This window comes from Oncorhynchus mykiss, chromosome 31 (genome assembly GCF_013265735.2).
Source record: "Oncorhynchus mykiss isolate Arlee chromosome 31, USDA_OmykA_1.1, whole genome shotgun sequence".
Lineage (NCBI taxonomy): Eukaryota > Metazoa > Chordata > Actinopteri > Salmoniformes > Salmonidae > Oncorhynchus > Oncorhynchus mykiss.
In genome coordinates this window covers 11,320,401-11,338,444 of record NC_050571.1, presented here as the reverse complement: position 1 = coordinate 11,338,444, position 18,044 = coordinate 11,320,401, and the positions used below count along the sequence as shown (strand labels likewise).

Sequence of the window (18,044 nt, the reverse complement as noted above, 5' to 3'; positions counted from 1 at the left end):
TTTCTATTGATAAACTGGGTAAAACTGGCATATTCAATAGGAGTTTCTGAGCTTGTTTTGGCTGATTTCAAGAAGCTACAGATGAAAAACTCTGTTTATCCTTCCATGTGGGGCTTATGTACATTTCTATTGATAAACTGGGTAAAACTGGCATATTCAATAGGAGTTTCTGAGCTTGTTTTGGCTGATTTCAAGAAGCTACAGATGAAAAACTCTGTTTATCCTTCCATGTGGGGCTTATGTACATTTCTATTGATAAACTGGGTAAAACTGGCATATTCAATAGGAGTTTCTGAGCTTGTTTTGGCTGATTTCAAGAAGCTACAGATGAAAAACTCTGTTTATCCTTCCATGTGGGGCTTATGTACATTTCTATTGATAAACTGGGTAAAACTGGCATATTCAATAGGAGTTTCTGAGCTTGTTTTGGCTGATTTCAAGAAGCTACAGATGAAAAACTCTGTTTATCCTTCCATGTGGGGCTTATGTACATTTCTATTGATAAACTGGGTAAAACTGGCATATTCAATAGGAGTTTCTGAGCTTGTTTTGGCTGATTTCAAGAAGCTACAGATGAAAAACTCTGTTTATCCTTCCATGTGGGGCTTATGTACATTTCTATTGATAAACTGGGTAAAACTGGCATATTCAATAGGAGTTTCTGAGCTTGTTTTGGCTGATTTCAAGAAGCTACAGATGAAAAACTCTGTTTATCCTTCCATGTGGGGCTTATGTACATTTCTATTGATAAACTGGGTAAAACTGGCATATTCAATAGGAGTTTCTGAGCTTGTTTTGGCTGATTTCAAGAAGCTACAGATGAAAAACTCTGTTTATCCTTCCATGTGGGGCTTATGTACATTTCTATTGATAAACTGGGTAAAACTGGCATATTCAATAGGAGTTTCTGAGCTTGTTTTGGCTGATTTCAAGAAGCTACAGATGAAAAACTCTGTTTATCCTTCCATGTGGGGCTTATGTACATTTCTATTGATAAACTGGGTAAAACTGGCATATTCAATAGGAGTTTCTGAGCTTGTTTTGGCTGATTTCAAGAAGCTACAGATGAAAAACTCTGTTTATCCTTCCATGTGGGGCTTATGTACATTTCTATTGATAAACTGGGTAAAACTGGCATATTCAATAGGAGTTTCTGAGCTTGTTTTGGCTGATTTCAAGAAGCTACAGATGAAAAACTCTGTTTATCCTTCCATGTGGGGCTTATGTACATTTCTATTGATAAACTGGGTAAAACTGGCATATTCAATAGGAGTTTCTGAGCTTGTTTTGGCTGATTTCAAGAAGCTACAGATGAAAAACTCTGTTTATCCTTCCATGTGGGGCTTATGTACATTTCTATTGATAAACTGGGTAAAACTGGCATATTCAATAGGAGTTTCTGAGCTTGTTTTGGCTGATTTCAAGAAGCTACAGATGAAAAACTCTGTTTATCCTTCCATGTGGGGCTTATGTACATTTCTATTGATAAACTGGGTAAAACTGGCATATTCAATAGGAGTTTCTGAGCTTGTTTTGGCTGATTTCAAGAAGCTACAGATGAAAAACTCTGTTTATCCTTCCATGTGGGGCTTATGTACATTTCTATTGATAAACTGGGTAAAACTGGCATATTCAATAGGAGTTTCTGAGCTTGTTTTGGCTGATTTCAAGAAGCTACAGATGAAAAACTCTGTTTATCCTTCCATGTGGGGCTTATGTACATTTCTATTGATAAACTGGGTAAAACTGGCATATTCAATAGGAGTTTCTGAGCTTGTTTTGGCTGATTTCAAGAAGCTACAGATGAAAAACTCTGTTTATCCTTCCATGTGGGGCTTATGTACATTTCTATTGATAAACTGGGTAAAACTGGCATATTCAATAGGAGTTTCTGAGCTTGTTTTGGCTGATTTCAAGAAGCTACAGATGAAAAACTCTGTTTATCCTTCCATGTGGGGCTTATGTACATTTCTATTGATAAACTGGGTAAAACTGGCATATTCAATAGGAGTTTCTGAGCTTGTTTTGGCTGATTTCAAGAAGCTACAGATGAAAAACTCTGTTTATCCTTCCATGTGGGGCTTATGTACATTTCTATTGATAAACTGGGTAAAACTGGCATATTCAATAGGAGTTTCTGAGCTTGTTTTGGCTGATTTCAAGAAGCTACAGATGAAAAACTCTGTTTATCCTTCCATGTGGGGCTTATGTACATTTCTATTGATAAACTGGGTAAAACTGGCATATTCAATAGGAGTTTCTGAGCTTGTTTTGGCTGATTTCAAGAAGCTACAGATGAAAAACTCTGTTTATCCTTCCATGTGGGGCTTATGTACATTTCTATTGATAAACTGGGTAAAACTGGCATATTCAATAGGAGTTTCTGAGCTTGTTTTGGCTGATTTCAAGAAGCTACAGATGAAAAACTCTGTTTATCCTTCCATGTGGGGCTTATGTACATTTCTATTGATAAACTGGGTAAAACTGGCATATTCAATAGGAGTTTCTGAGCTTGTTTTGGCTGATTTCAAGAAGCTACAGATGAAAAACTCTGTTTATCCTTCCATGTGGGGCTTATGTACATTTCTATTGATAAACTGGGTAAAACTGGCATATTCAATAGGAGTTTCTGAGCTTGTTTTGGCTGATTTCAAGAAGCTACAGATGAAAAACTCTGTTTATCCTTCCATGTGGGGCTTATGTACATTTCTATTGATAAACTGGGTAAAACTGGCATATTCAATAGGAGTTTCTGAGCTTGTTTTGGCTGATTTCAAGAAGCTACAGATGAAAAACTCTGTTTATCCTTCCATGTGGGGCTTATGTACATTTCTATTGATAAACTGGGTAAAACTGGCATATTCAATAGGAGTTTCTGAGCTTGTTTTGGCTGATTTCAAGAAGCTACAGATGAAAAACTCTGTTTATCCTTCCATGTGGGGCTTATTTTGTTGCATAGAAGAAGCCATCTCTTCTTCTACAAATGTGTGAGGGGTCTCTAAGACCCATCATTCACACACAGAGTCCGTTCAAGGCTCGAGCAGAGATGATCGTGACTGAGAGACGTGAGACGGGGGAAACAAAGTGAATTAATAACGTTTTTGGTGACAATCAGCAAAATTTAGCGTTATGGTTTGCATATTTTGGGGGTGGGGTGGCTCCCAAGTGGCACAGCGGTCTAAGGCACTGCAGCTCAGTGCTAGAGGCGTCACTACAGACCCTGGTTCGATTCCGGGCTGTATCACAACCGGACTTGATTGGGAGTCCCATAGGGCAGCGCACAATTGGCCCAGCATCGTCCGGGTTAGGGTTTGGCCGGGGCAGGCAGTCATTGTAAAGTTAAAAAAATATCACAAACACTAGGATAGTGAATTGATGTGTTCTTCAGCTGTAAGCTAGCAAGGAAAGTTAGCCCGCTAGCAAGGACCCACAGAGCCCGGTAGCAAAGAAAGTTTGCGGTAGCTTCCAGCTTGTAGGCTAACTTCTGTGGTGTTCTAGCTTGTACTGGACATTGTTTTGGAAACAGTAATTAGCAGCTTAAACATTTCTACATAACTTCTGTGTAGCATGAGTGGGCAGCTAACATTATACAGTCCAGACTCCCAGTTCCTCAGGACAGACTAGAGCCAGTATAAGAGGGGAGCTAACATGATGCAGCCCAGTGAGTTAATTGGTTCTTCAGGATAGGCAGGAGCTAGCAATGAGTAAGTGGAGGCTGTGGAGCAGGCCTGATGCTCTCGCTCTATAAGGGTAATAATCGGCTACGCTGATAGACTTGATCCTCTCAAAATCAGTAGACGACGTGAGACACATTTGACAGAAGTACCAAAAGTAACACATTTCACTACTGAACCGTTTTTCATGTTCTGGTATCGGAAGAAGTACCAAAGCTCCGGTGTACCGTGCAATACTAACCCACACAGACACCAACCATGTCTGACCCACACAGACACCAACCATATCTGACCCACACAGACACCAACCATATCTGACCCACACAGACACCAACCATATCTGACCCACACAGACACCAACCATGTCTGACCCACACAGACACCAACCATGTCTGACCCACACAGACACCAACCATGTCTGACCCACACAGACACCAACCATGTCTGACCCACACAGACACCAACCATGTCTGACCCACACAGACACCAACCATATCTGACCCACACAGACACCAACCATGTCTGACCCACACAGACACCAACCATATCTGACCCACACAGACACCAACCATATCTGACCCACACAGACACCAACCATATCTGACCCACACAGAAACCAACCATATCTGACCCACAGAGAAACCAACCATGTCTGACCCACAGAGAAACCAACCATGTCTGAACCACAGAGACACCAACCATATCTGACCCACACAGACACCATCCATATCTGACCCACACAGACACCAACCATATCTGACCCACACAGACACCAACCATATCTGACCCACACAGACACCAACCATATCTGACCCACACAGAAACCAACCATGTCTGACCCACACAGACACCAACCATGTCTGACCCACACAGACACCAACCATGTCTGACCCACACAGACACCAACCATGTCTGACCCACACAGACACCAACCATGTCTGACCCACACAGACACCAACCATGTCTGACCCACACAGACACCAACCATGTCTGACCCACACAGACACCAACCATGTCTGACCCACACAGACACCAACCATGTCTGACCCACACAGACACCAACCATATTCGACCCACACAGACACCAACCATGTCTGACCCACACAGACACCAACCATGTCTGACCCACACAGACACCAACCATATCTGACCCACACAGACACCAACCATATCTGACCCACACAGAAACCAACCATATCTGACCCACACAGAAACCAACCATATCTGACCCACAGAGAAACTAACCATATCTGACCCACAGAGAAACCAACCATGTCTGACCCACAGAGAAACCAACCATGTCTGACCCACAGAGACACCAACCATATCTGACCCACACAGACACCATCCATATCTGACCCACACAGACACCAACCATATCTGACCCACACAGACACCAACCATATCTGACCCACACAGACACCAACCATATCTGACCCACACAGAAACCAACCATATCTGACCCACAGAGACACTATCCATATCTGACCCACAGAGACCAACACACAGAGACCAACACACAGAGACAGCATCAACAAAGACATTCCAAAACAGTACACCGATTTTAAACCTACAATCTAAACTCTACATAAAATAAAAGTGAAAACATCAAGCTATAGAAAAGTGCAACCCTTTGTTTTACAAGAAATGTGAAGACTTTTCACCTTGTTTCTCAAGACTCAAACGCTACAGCGTAGAGGAGCACGACTAGCTGTCTATTAGTGGGTCCCAAATGGTGCCCTATTCGCTACAGGGCCCTGGTTAAAAGTAGTGCACTGTAAAGGGAATAGGGTGCCATTTGGGACACAGCCTGTGTTCTACCGTCTTTACTGAAGGGCAGCTCTCCTTAACGGTCTGAGCACGCGTCAACTTTGACCCCTCGGGTCACCATCTTACCCCCTACCACTTTGTGCCCCCCGACAGTCCAGTTGCTCAGGCAGGATGCCATTTCATCTGCACCTGTTACCTTCTTGACACCCCCTGTCCCATCACACTTAGAAGACCCCCCCCCCCCCCCCCCCCCCACACACACACCCACTATCCCGGCCCCTTGTACTTCCTCCTATAGACTAAGAGCTTCTCCCATTCATGGTGCTTGACCTCTGATACCAGAGCAGCACATGCTCTCTAGGACCTTACAGATAAATACTTAAGACAAATGAAAGTGTGTGATTGTCCTGAGGAAATGGAAGTTGATCCTTACGTCTTAAACTGCCGTAGAAATATTCCCACATTCATACTGCGTTTGGAGTCCAGTAGTGAGACCTGCAAACACAGACACGGAGAACACGTCAGACACTATGAGGCTGCTGAGGGAAGGACATCATGGCTGGAACGGAGAGAATGGAAACCATGGAAACAGCGTGTTTGATATCATTCCACTGATTTCGCTCCAGTCATCACCACGATCCTTTATTCCCCAATTAAGGTGCCACCAACCTCCTGTGTGGTTTATACAGTATCTCTTTCAACTTTACAGACAACACAAGCTATCAATATAGGCTACCTGGCAGTCTAAACTACACCTCGCTTCGGTGCCAGTCTAAACTACACCTCGCTTCGGTGCCAGTCTAAACTACACCTCGCTTCGGTGCCAGTCTAAACTATACCTCGCCTCAGTGCCAGTCAGTGCCAGTCTAAACTACACCTCGCCTCAGTGCCAGTCAGTGCCAGTCTAAACTACACCTAGTCGGTGTCCGCCTCTAGCCAGCATGCTGTTTTCTTGGCACAGCAACAACATACCACTGTTGAATGCACACACGTGGCACTAACTCATACTGCGCTCCTATCCCATACCTTGTCTGTGGTGCTGTCTCTCCCAGTCTCCCCCACCCATCTCCAGTCCTCTCATCCTCCCCCACCCATCTCCAGTCCTCTCATCCTGCCCCACCCATATCCAGTCCTCTCATCCTCCCCCACCCATCTCCAGTCCTCTCATCCTCCCCCACCCATCTCCAGTCCTCTCATCCTCCCCCACCCATCTCCAGTCCTCTCATCCTCCCCCACCCATCTCCAGTCCTCTCATCCTCCCCCACCCATCTCCAGTCCTCTCATCCTCCCCCACCCATCTCCAGTCCTCTCATCCTCCCCCACCCATCTCCAGTCCTCTCATCCTCCCCCACCCATCTCCAGTCCTCTCATCCTGCCCCACCCATCTCCAGTCCTCTCATCCTGCCCCACCCATCTCCAGTCCTCTCATCCTGCCCCACCCATCTCCAGTCCTCTCATCCTGCCCCACCCATCTCCAGTCCTCTCATCCTCCCCCACCCATCTCCAGCCCTCTCCTCTCCCAGCTATCTCACCTTATCTGTGGTGTTGTCTCTCCCAGTCTCTCCCACCCATCTCCAGCCCTCTCCTCTCCCAGCTATCTCACCTTATCCGTGGTGTTGTCTCTCCCAGTCTCTCCCACCCATCTCCAGTCCTCTCATCCTCCCCCACCCATCTCCAGTCCTCTCATCCTCCCCCACCCATCTCCAGCCCTCTCCTCTCCCAGCTATCTCCAGCCCTCTCCTCTCCCAGCTATCTCACCTATTCTGTGGTGCTGTCTCTCCCAGTCTCCCCCACCCATCTCCAGTCCTCTCATCCTCCCCCACCCATCTCCAGTCCTCTCATCCTGCCCCACCCATCTCCAGTCCTCTCATCCTCCCCCACCCATCTCCAGTCCTCTCATCCTCCCCCACCCATCTCCAGTCCTCTCATCCTGCCCCACCCATCTCCAGTCCTCTCATCCTGCCCCACCCATCTCCAGTCCTCTCATCCTGCCCCACCCATCTCCAGTCCTCTCATCCTCCCCCACCCATCTCCAGCCCTCTCCTCTCCCAGCTATCTCACCTATTCTGTGGTGTTGTCTCTCCCAGTCTCTCCCACCCATCTCCAGTCCTCTCATCCTCTCCCACCCATCTCCAGCCCTCTCCTCTCCCAGCTATCTCACCTATTCTGTGGTGTTGTCTCTCCCAGTCTCTCCCACCCATCTCCAGTCCTCTCATCCTCTCCCACCCATCTCCAGCCCTCTCCTCTCCCAGCTATCTCACCTATTCTGTGGTGTTGTCTCTCCCAGTCTCCCCCACCCATCTCCAGTCCTCTCATCCTCCCCCACCCATCTCCAGTCCTCTCATCCTGCCCCACCCATCTCCAGTCCTCTCATCCTCCCCCACCCATCTCCAGTCCTCTCATCCTCCCCCACCCATCTCCAGTCCTCTCATCCTCCCCCACCCATCTCCAGTCCTCTCATCCTGCCCCACCCATCTCCAGTCCTCTCATCCTGCCCCACCCATCTCCAGTCCTCTCATCCTGCCCCACCCATCTCCAGTCCTCTCATCCTGCCCCACCCATCTCCAGTCCTCTCATCCTCCCCCACCCATCTCCAGTCCTCTCATCCTCCCCCACCCATCTCCAGCCCTCTCCTCTCCCAGCTATCTCACCTTATCTGTGGTGTTGTCTCTCCCAGTCTCTCCCACCCATCTCCAGCCCTCTCCTCTCCCAGCTATCTCACCTTATCCGTGGTGTTGTCTCTCCCAGTCTCTCCCACCCATCTCCAGTCCTCTCATCCTCCCCCACCCATCTCCAGTCCTCTCATCCTCCCCCACCCATCTCCAGCCCTCTCCTCTCCCAGCTATCTCACCTATTCTGTGGTGCTGTCTCTCCCAGTCTCCCCCACCCATCTCCAGTCCTCTCATCCTCCCCCACCCATCTCCAGTCCTCTCATCCTGCCCCACCCATCTCCAGTCCTCTCATCCTCCCCCACCCATCTCCAGTCCTCTCATCCTCCCCCACCCATCTCCAGTCCTCTCATCCTCCCCCACCCATCTCCAGTCCTCTCATCCTGCCCCACCCATCTCCAGTCCTCTCATCCTGCCCCACCCATCTCCAGTCCTCTCATCCTGCCCCACCCATCTCCAGTCCTCTCATCCTCCCCCACCCATCTCCAGCCCTCTCCTCTCCCAGCTATCTCACCTATTCTGTGGTGTTGTCTCTCCCAGTCTCTCCCAGTCTCTCCCACCCATCTCCAGTCCTCTCATCCTCTCCCACCCATCTCCAGCCCTCTCCTCTCCCAGCTATCTCACCTATTCTGTGGTGTTGTCTCTCCCAGTCTCTCCCACCCATCTCCAGTCCTCTCATCCTCTCCCACCCATCTCCAGCCCTCTCCTCTCCCAGCTATCTCACCTATTCTGTGGTGTTGTCTCTCCCAGTCTCTCCCAGTCTCTCCCACCCATCTCCAGTCCTCTCATCCTCTCCCACCCATCTCCAGCCCTCTCCTCTCCCAGCTATCTCACCTTATCTGTGGTGTTGTCTCTCCCAGTCTCTCCCACCCATCTCCAGTCCTCTCATCCTCCCCCACCCATCTCCAGTCCTCTCATCCTCCCCCACCCATCTCCAGCCCTCTCCTCTCCCAGCTATCTCACCTATTCTGTGGTGTTGTCTCTCCCAGTCTCTCCCACCCATCTCCAGCCCTCTCCTCTCCCAGCTATCTCACCTTATCCGTGGTGTTGTCTCTCCCAGTCTCTCCCACCCATCTCCAGTCCTCTCATCCTCCCCCACCCATCTCCAGCCCTCTCCTCTCCCAGCTATCTCACTTATTCTGTGGTGTTGTCTCTCCCAGTCTCTCCCACCCATCTCCAGTCCTCTCATCCTCCCCCACCCATCTCCAGTCCTCTCATCCTCCCCCACCCATCTCCAGCCCTCTCCTCTCCTAACTATCTCACCTTATCTGTGGTGTTGTCCTGGGGTGAACTGCATCGCATCAGCACAGACCTGCGTCTCAAACTCCCGGCTCTGTCCTGAGGTTTACTGTCCTTCTGTCCAAACAGCTCATCCAGAGAGGGGAGATCTATAAGGAACTCTTCCTCCTCCGTAGCCGCTCCACTCCAGACACTCTTCCTCCCCTCCACCTTCTCCTTAGGGATCTGCTCCCAGTTCAGCTTCCTCAGCCGGCTGCGACGGGCCGAGTCCATACGGGTCAGAGGAGAGGAGGGAGGCGGGGGAGGAGGTGGCGGGGGAGGAGGAGGAGGAGCAGGGATGAGGGGTAGGGGAACAGGTTTAGCACCAGGAAGGAGAGGGAGGGTATTCATGGCTGTCACTTCCAAGACGAGAGGCGCAACACCACGGGGGCTGGTGGGTGGCGTTCCATGAAAGGCACGGGACTCCTTGATGGACACGGTGAGGTTAATAAGCATAGAGGCTAATTGGGAGTTAGGATAGGGCTCAACTAGGGTTTAGGACTGGTTGAGGAGCATGGAGGCTAGTTGGGAGTTAGGATAGGGCCCAACTAGGGTTTAGGACTGGTTGAGGAGCATGGAGGCTAGTTGGGAGTCTGGTTGAGGAGCATGTAGGCTAATTGGGAGTTAGGATAGGGCTCAACTAGGGTTTAGGACTGGTTGAGGAGCATGGAGGCTAGTTGGGAGTTAGGATAGGGCTCAACTAGGGTTTAGGACTGGTTGAGGAGCATGGAGGCTAGTTGGGAGTTAGGATAGGGCTCAACTAGGGTTTAGGACTGGTTGAGGAGCATGGAGGCTAGTTGGGAGTTAGGATATGGCTCAACTAGGGTTTAGGACTGGTTGAGGAGCATGGAGGCTAGTTGAGAGTTAGGATAGGGCTCAACTAGGGTTTAGGACTGGTTGAAGAACATGGAGGCTTGATATTGAAATGTAGGATATAGGGGCTAGTTAGGGTGTAGCTTTAAAGCTTGTTAGGGTGCTTCCCAACAAGCGAGTACAGTCTCTACTCAACCAAGGTGTCCACTCTCTGTTCTCTTCTCACAGTGGTGCAAGTCTCAGTCAGTCCCTCCAATCTAGGAAAACAACACAATGAAATCAACTCTCAGGAAGGTTCAATAGACAGACAGACCTCAGAATAGTGCTCATGCCATCCTTATTATGCTAATAGCAGTATAGGCTATTCAGCAGTATAGGGTATCAGACAATATAATGAAGCATTTCATCCAGTCTCCACGATCACATTACTTATTTAAAGACAGATATACATTATAAATACAGGCCGTGTCTAGTCTGGCCCTGGGCTTGACATGAACATCTTCATATATTTCAGTTACTACACATTATTTGAGATGACATCAGATGCTCTGAGATTCAGAAGCCAAGTGTTCCATTGTCACTCATTCTGATAATCCGATGTAGGAAGGTTGAACCGTAGCCTACATCAACCTGTGTCATTTGGAATCAGTGTAACTTATGTTGTTGATTGTGATTGACAAACCACATTTTCAAATAATCAAATATTTCTTATCCGTCTGTATTCTTTGAGTAAAACTCTGTACCAGACTAAGCACCGGTATTTAAGGTTTTTCAAGAAGCATTTGGAGTATTCCAGTGTGCTGGCCCGCGAGCTACTAACTCACCGACACCTGGCTAGTCCTTTAATTAGCAGCATGGTTATGCCTGTTATATCTCTGTTCATCGCTCTACAGCGGATCTAACTGGCTGTTTGTTACACAGCCTGAAACATGTTACCTTCAGTCAGGTTACACCCTCACAGAGAGAGCAGAGGGAGCAAGAGGACAGCATGTGTAATCCTACACTGTTTCACCCTGATGCCTCAAGTCCACACACACACAAACCTCCACACACACACACACACACACACACCTCCACACACACACACACTTACCTCCACAAAAACACACACACGCACCTCCACACACAAACGCACCTCCACACACACACACACGCACCTCCACACACACACACACGCACCTCCACACACACACACGCACCTCCACACACGCACACGCACCTCCACACACGCACCTCCACACACACGCACCTCCACACACACCCAAGCACCTCCACACACACCCAAGCACCTCCACACCCGCACCTCCACACACACACACACACACACACACACACACCTCCACACACACACACACCTCCACACACACACACACACCTCCACACACACACACACACCTCCACACACACACACACACCTCCACACACACACACACACCTCCACACACACACACACACCTCCACACACACACACACACCTCCACACACACACACCCACCTCCACACACACACACCCACCTCCACACACACACACCTCCACACACCTCCACACACACACACCTCCACACACACACACCTCCACACACACACACCTCCACACACACACACCTCCACACACACACACACACCTCCACACACACCTCCACACACACACACACACACCTCCACACACACACACACCTCCACACACACACACCTCCACACACACACACCTCCACACACACCTCCACACACACGCCCTGCCTGCTGCTCTACCTTCTAATTATTGCAAATGGGAGAGAGGTGTAGAGAAGTAGGAGATCTACTCTCTCTCACACACAGAAAGGTGTTACAGAAAACGCCCCTACATTGTCTGTGTCTAATATGACTAGATTCTATTCAGATAGGACATGTCAGGTCACGAAAACATCATGCACCCACTGGTGAGTTTTGGATAGGCCTTTCCTGCAATTATATTTAAAAAAAAAAATGCGTCTAAGGTTTCAAGTGCATGTTCTAATTAATATAATATTAATATAAATTATTCAATCATTATTATTATTCAATCATAATGGCAACATGTGGGGACTCCTCGTGTGATATTCTTTGCATAAATGACAACACTCGGGCACAATGGCGCTCTGAGGCCAGTAATCAATGCCAAGTCAGTTGTTTCAATTTGCACGGCATGAGCCGCTACAGAGGCTGCTTTTAGACAGGCTGCACAATTCTGATATTTTTTCGACCAATCATATCAGATCTTCAACATAAGATTTTTTTCTAGAGCTGATCGGATTGGTCAAAAGAACAATAAGTTTGAAAAAATATCAGAAATTGTGCTGCCTGTCTAAACACAGCCAAAGACCTTACTTACAGCTCTGATTAGGCTATTTTGTCCTACTATACAGCCAAGACAGTCATTCTTCAAAAGTAAACGTAAATGTTAAATAAATACATAATTTGGGAGAAGTAGGTGAAGATAGCCTGATGGTTTTAATTCAAGGAGGAACGAAGAGATTGTGTGGACAACCCCAAAACAAACACATTCAATTGACAGATTTAGTCTAAAACGGTGTCAGTTCCTAAAATAGACTTTCTTTCATTTAAAAAAACATTCAGTCACCTGGGTAGCATGGGCCTACCGTGAATATTCATAATTTGATAATCTCTGTATGTTTTTTCTCAATTAAATGTAGGCTAAATTACGTTATAAAGACAATTGTTTTGGCTAGAGCGAAATTTCAATGCCTTAAATTTACAAAGCAATCCCCTGGTTTATCGTAGTCGGTTTATCGTGGTTATTTCCAGTTTTTCCTGCAACAACAAAATAAAATCACTAAAAATACATGCTACTTACAGCGCGTTATGATGCGATATCCAACTTCCCAAAGTTATTTTACAATTCCTTCTTTCTTGTTGTAAACTTCAATGAAAACCGTATTGTTTTAATCCGTTCTGTTGCTTGACGCCTCCGTACTCAAGCCAATGCATTGTGCTGCTCCGCAGTTTGAAGTGTTCCACTCTGCTCCGCTCAATTTGCCTTGAAAACTTTCCTAGCGCTGAAGGAACGCGCAGGCGCGCCGCCGCGTCGTTTAGATTTTCCCCAGGATCGCGCACCTCCGGACTCAACGTTTTGGAACGTTCAGATAGAAATATGTTATGTAGACCAAACATGCCACTCTCTGACATGTAGAATACGGAATCACGGCGGCTCTATCCATGCATTTATATCTGCAACGTTCGATACGTTTGGCAACTGAACGTGGCCCTGACCTTGCATTATTTCATCCCAACTTTGCCATGTGATGGTCAAACAGGTACTTCACTAATCACTCCAGTGGTTTCCCCTGCATACCTGAGCACATTTATAATGCCTGGACACATTTATAACAGGCTTACACGCTAACACACTCACACACTTTTATTTAACTAGGCAAGTCAAATTCTTATTTACAATGACGGCCTAGGAACAGGGGTTTAACTGCCTTGTTCAGGGGCATAACAACAGATTTTTACCTTGTCAGCTCAGGGATTCAGATCTAGCAACCTTTCGGTTACTAGCCAAATGCTCTACCCATTAGGCTACCTGCCTCTACCCACTAGGCTACCTGCCTCTACCCATTAGGCTACCTGTCTCTACCCATTAGGCTACCTGCCTCTACCCATTAGGCTACCTGCCTCTACCCATTAGGCTACCTGTCTCTACCCACTAGGCTACCTGCCTCTACCCATTAGGCTACCTGCCTCTACCCATTAGGCTACCTGTCTCTACCCAATAGGCTACCTGCCTCTACCCACTAGGCTACCTGCCTCTATCCATTATGCTACCTGCCTCTACCCATTAGGCTACCTGTCTCTACCCATTAGGCTACCTGCCTCTACCCATTAGGCTACCTGTCTCTACCCATTAGGCTACCTGTCTCTACCCATTAGGCTACCTGCCTCTACCCATTAGGCTACCTGTCTCTACCCATTAGGCTACCTGTCTCTACCCATTAGGCTACCTGCCTCTACCCATTAGGCTACCTGCCTCTACCCATTAGGCTACCTGCCTCTATCCATTAGGCTACCTGCCTCTATCCATTAGGCTACCTGCCTCTACCCATTAGGCTACCTGCCTCTACCCATTAGGCTACCTGCCTCTATCCATTAGGCTACCTGCCTCTATCCATTAGGCTACCTGCCTCTACCCATTAGGCTACCTGCCTCTACCCATTAGGCTACCTGCCTCTACCCATTAGGCTACCTGCCTCTATCCATTAGGCTACCTGCCTCTATCCATTAGGCTACCTGCCTCTACCCATTAGGCTACCTGCCTCTATCCATTAGGCTACCTGCCTCCCCAACACATAAAGGTAAATAAAAAGAGTAACTTATGAAATGATATAGAAAGTGCCATTATTAGGATATCCTGTATAGATACAGTTGTGGCCAAATATGGGAATTGATGGGAAATGATGTAAAATATATCACTAGCCACTTTAAGCAATGCTACCTAATATAATGTTTACATACCCTACATTATTCATCTCATATGTATACGTATATACTGTACTCTATATCATCTACTGCATCTTTATGTAATACATGTATCACTAGCCACTTTAACTATGCCACTTTGTTTACACACTCATCAAATCAAATCAAATCAAATGTATTTATATAGCCCTTCGTACAGCAAGCAATGCAGGTGTAGAAGCACGGTGGCTAGGAAAAACTCCCTAGAAAGACCAAAACCTAGGAAGAAACCTAGAGAGGAACCAGGCTATGTGGGGTGGCCAGTCCTCTTCTGGCTGTGCCGGGTGGAGATTATAACAGAACATAGCCAAGATGTTCAAATGTTCATAAATGACCAGCATGGTCGAATAATAATAAGGCAGAACAGTTGAAACTGGAGCAGCAGCACGGCCAGGTGGACTGGGGACAGCAAGGAGTCATCATGTCAGGTAGTCCTGGGGCATGGTCCTAGGGCTCAGGTCCTCCGAGAGAGAGAAAGAAAGAGAGAAGGAGAGAATTAGAGAACGCACACTTAGATTCACACAGGACTCCGAATAGGACAGGAGAAGTACTCCAGATATAACAAACTGACCCTAGCCCCCCGACACATAAACTACTGCAGCATAAATACTGGAGGCTGAGACAGGATGGGTCAGGAGACACTGTGGTCCCATCCGAGGACACCCCCGGACAGGGCCAAACAGGAAGGATATAACCCCACCCACTTTGCCAAAGCACAGCCCCCACACCACTAGAGGGATATCTTCAACCACCAACTTACCATCCTGAGACAAGGCTGAGTATAGCCCACAAAGACCTCCGCCACGGCACAACACAAGGGGGGGGGGGGGGGGGGGGCAACCCAGACAGGATGACCACATCAGTGAATCAACCCACTCAGGTGACGCACCCCCTCCAGGGACGGCATGAGAGAGCCCCAGTAAGCCAGTGACTCAGCCCCTGTAATAGGGTTAGAGGCAGAGAATCCCAGTGGAAAGAGGGGAACCGGCCAGGCAGAGACAGCAAGGGCGGTTCGTTGCTCCAGAGCCTTTCCGTTCACCTTCCCACTCCTGGGCCAGACTACACTCAATCATATGACCCACTGAAGAGATGAGTCTTCAGTAGAGACTTAAAGGTTGAGACCGAGTTTGCGTCTCTGACATGGGTAGGCAGACCGTTCCATAAAAATGGAGCTCTATAGGAGAAAGCCCTGCCTCCAGCTGTTTGCTTAGAAATTCTAGGGACAATTAGGAGGCCTGCGTCTTGTGACCTGCGTCTTGTATGTGTAGGTATGTACGGCAGGACCAAATCAGAGAGATAGGTAGGAGCAAGCCCATGTAATGCTTTGTAGGTTAGCAGTAAAACCTTGAAATCAGCCCTTGCTTTGACAGGAAGCCAGTGTAGAGAGGCTAGCACTGGAGTAATATGATAATTTTTTTGGGTTCTAGTCAGGATTCTAGCAGCCGTATTTAGCACTAACTGAAGTTTATTTAGTGCTTTATCCGGGTAGCCGGAAAGTAGAGCATTGCAGTAGTCAGTAGTAGTACTCATCTCATATGTATATACTGTACTCAATACCATCTACTGTATCTTGCCTATGCCGCTCTGTACCATCACTCATTCATATATCTTTATGTACATATTCTTTATCCCCTTACACTTGTGTCTATAAGGTAGTCGTTTTGGAATTGTTAGCTAGATTACTTGTTGGTTATTACTGCATTGTCGGAACAAGAAGCACAAGCATTTCGCTACACTCGCATTAACATCTGCTAACCACGTGTATGTGACAAATAAAATTTGATTTGATTTGATATTGGCACCCTTGCACTTTTGTTAAATAATTCCCTATTTCTTCTAAAATAAATTGAAATTGAAAAAAATGTTTGGTCTTCACACCTGGTTTTTGTATTTTCAACATTGCCGAAAAACAATTTTATTTTTGTAAACTTAAGTTTACAATTTAATTAGAAAATAAAGACACATTTTGCACACCCGTATCTCTACCTGCACATGTTCATCTGATCATTTATCACTCCAGTGTTAATCTGCTAAATTGTAATTATTCACTCCTATGGCCTATTTATTGCCTTACCTCCTCATGCCTTTTGCACACAATGTTTATAGACTTTCTTGTTTTTCTACTGTGTTATTGACTTGTTTATTGTTTATTGTTTATTCCATGTGTAACTCTGTGTTGTTGTCTGTTCACACTGCTTTGCTTTATCTTGGCCAGGTCGCAGTTGCAAATGAGAACTTGTTCTCAACTAGCCTACCTGGTTAAATAAAGGTGTTCTCAACTAGCCTACCTGGTTAAATAAAGGTGTTCTCAACTAGCCTACCTGGTTAAATAAAGGTGAAATAAAAAATAAAATAAATAAAATAAAATAAAAATGGCATTAAGACAATTATTGGAGCTAGAACTTGGTTGCACAGCCTTTCCCAAGATAACACTGGCAAATTCTTCTTGTAGCCGTCAATTCTTCTTGTAGCTGGCAATTTGGCCCACTCTTCAGCAGCCTACTGCTCTAGTTCTTCAAAGCTGTTTTCAGCTCTCGCCATAGTTTATGGGTGTGGTTCAGATCTGGACTCTTCCACTCCAGAACAGTTCAATGTTTCTTCTTGAACCATTCCAGTGTGCTTTTGATGTGTGCTTGGGGTTGTTGTCCTGCTGGAAGACCCACAACCTTCAACAGATACAGTTTTTGGACTGTGTCTCTGCAATGGTTTAGAGATGCTGTATCTGAATCACATCCAAAACCTATGGCGAAATCTGAAAACAGCAGTTGCTGGAAGGCACCCCTCAAACATTGAACAATTAGATCAGTTTGCTGCTGAAATTTTGGCCAAATTGCCAGTAAAAAGGTGCAGCAAGATCATTGATGACAACAAGAATAATTTATTGTTACAGTATCTTGGTGTGATAAGTCCTTGTTCCAGGGTTATCATCACAGGGGGGGTGGGGCTGTGATCTCTGCCTGGTGTAGAGAGCCTTGATCAGGAGAGAGAGTAGAGGAACAAGACCCTGAGAAACCACATGGATTAGACAGACATGGAGATTATGTTCTGATCCAGATGAGACTAGGGAGGGAGAGATGGAGCAGGAGGGAGAAAGAGCCTGCAGAAGGGAACAGAAACAATTATATAGAGAGAACATTTTGAGAAAGAGAGTGTATGAAGGGATGAAGCCTGAAAGCCAAGAAGCTAGAAGTCCAGACAGGCTGTTGACCCATGGGTGTGAAGCCACAACACTGGCCTTTCATTGGACATGCTTGGGTGTCCGGGGTGCTCATGGACCCATGTCACCTGTGTGTTCTCAGGTAGGTAGCCTCCTTTACACAGCATGGTGACAGAAACAACTCAACAC

At 47.0% G+C, this 18,044-nt stretch overlaps 1 protein-coding gene across 1 annotated transcript in view; it reads right to left on the bottom strand.

Moving 5' to 3' along the window:
- Positions 1-13,220, bottom strand: part of fhdc2 (FH2 domain containing 2) — a 34,303-nt gene extending 21,083 nt beyond the window's left edge. Inside the window, exons 1-3 of the mRNA XM_036970052.1 lie at positions 13,038-13,220; positions 9,377-10,461; positions 5,878-5,939 (exon numbers count right to left, since the gene is read on the bottom strand). Of these exons, the coding sequence (XP_036825947.1) occupies positions 5,878-5,939; positions 9,377-9,847 (533 nt within the window). The 5' untranslated portion in view covers positions 9,848-10,461; positions 13,038-13,220. The remainder of the gene's footprint in view (positions 1-5,877; positions 5,940-9,376; positions 10,462-13,037) is intronic.
- Between the last annotated feature and the right edge of the window lie 4,824 nt (positions 13,221-18,044).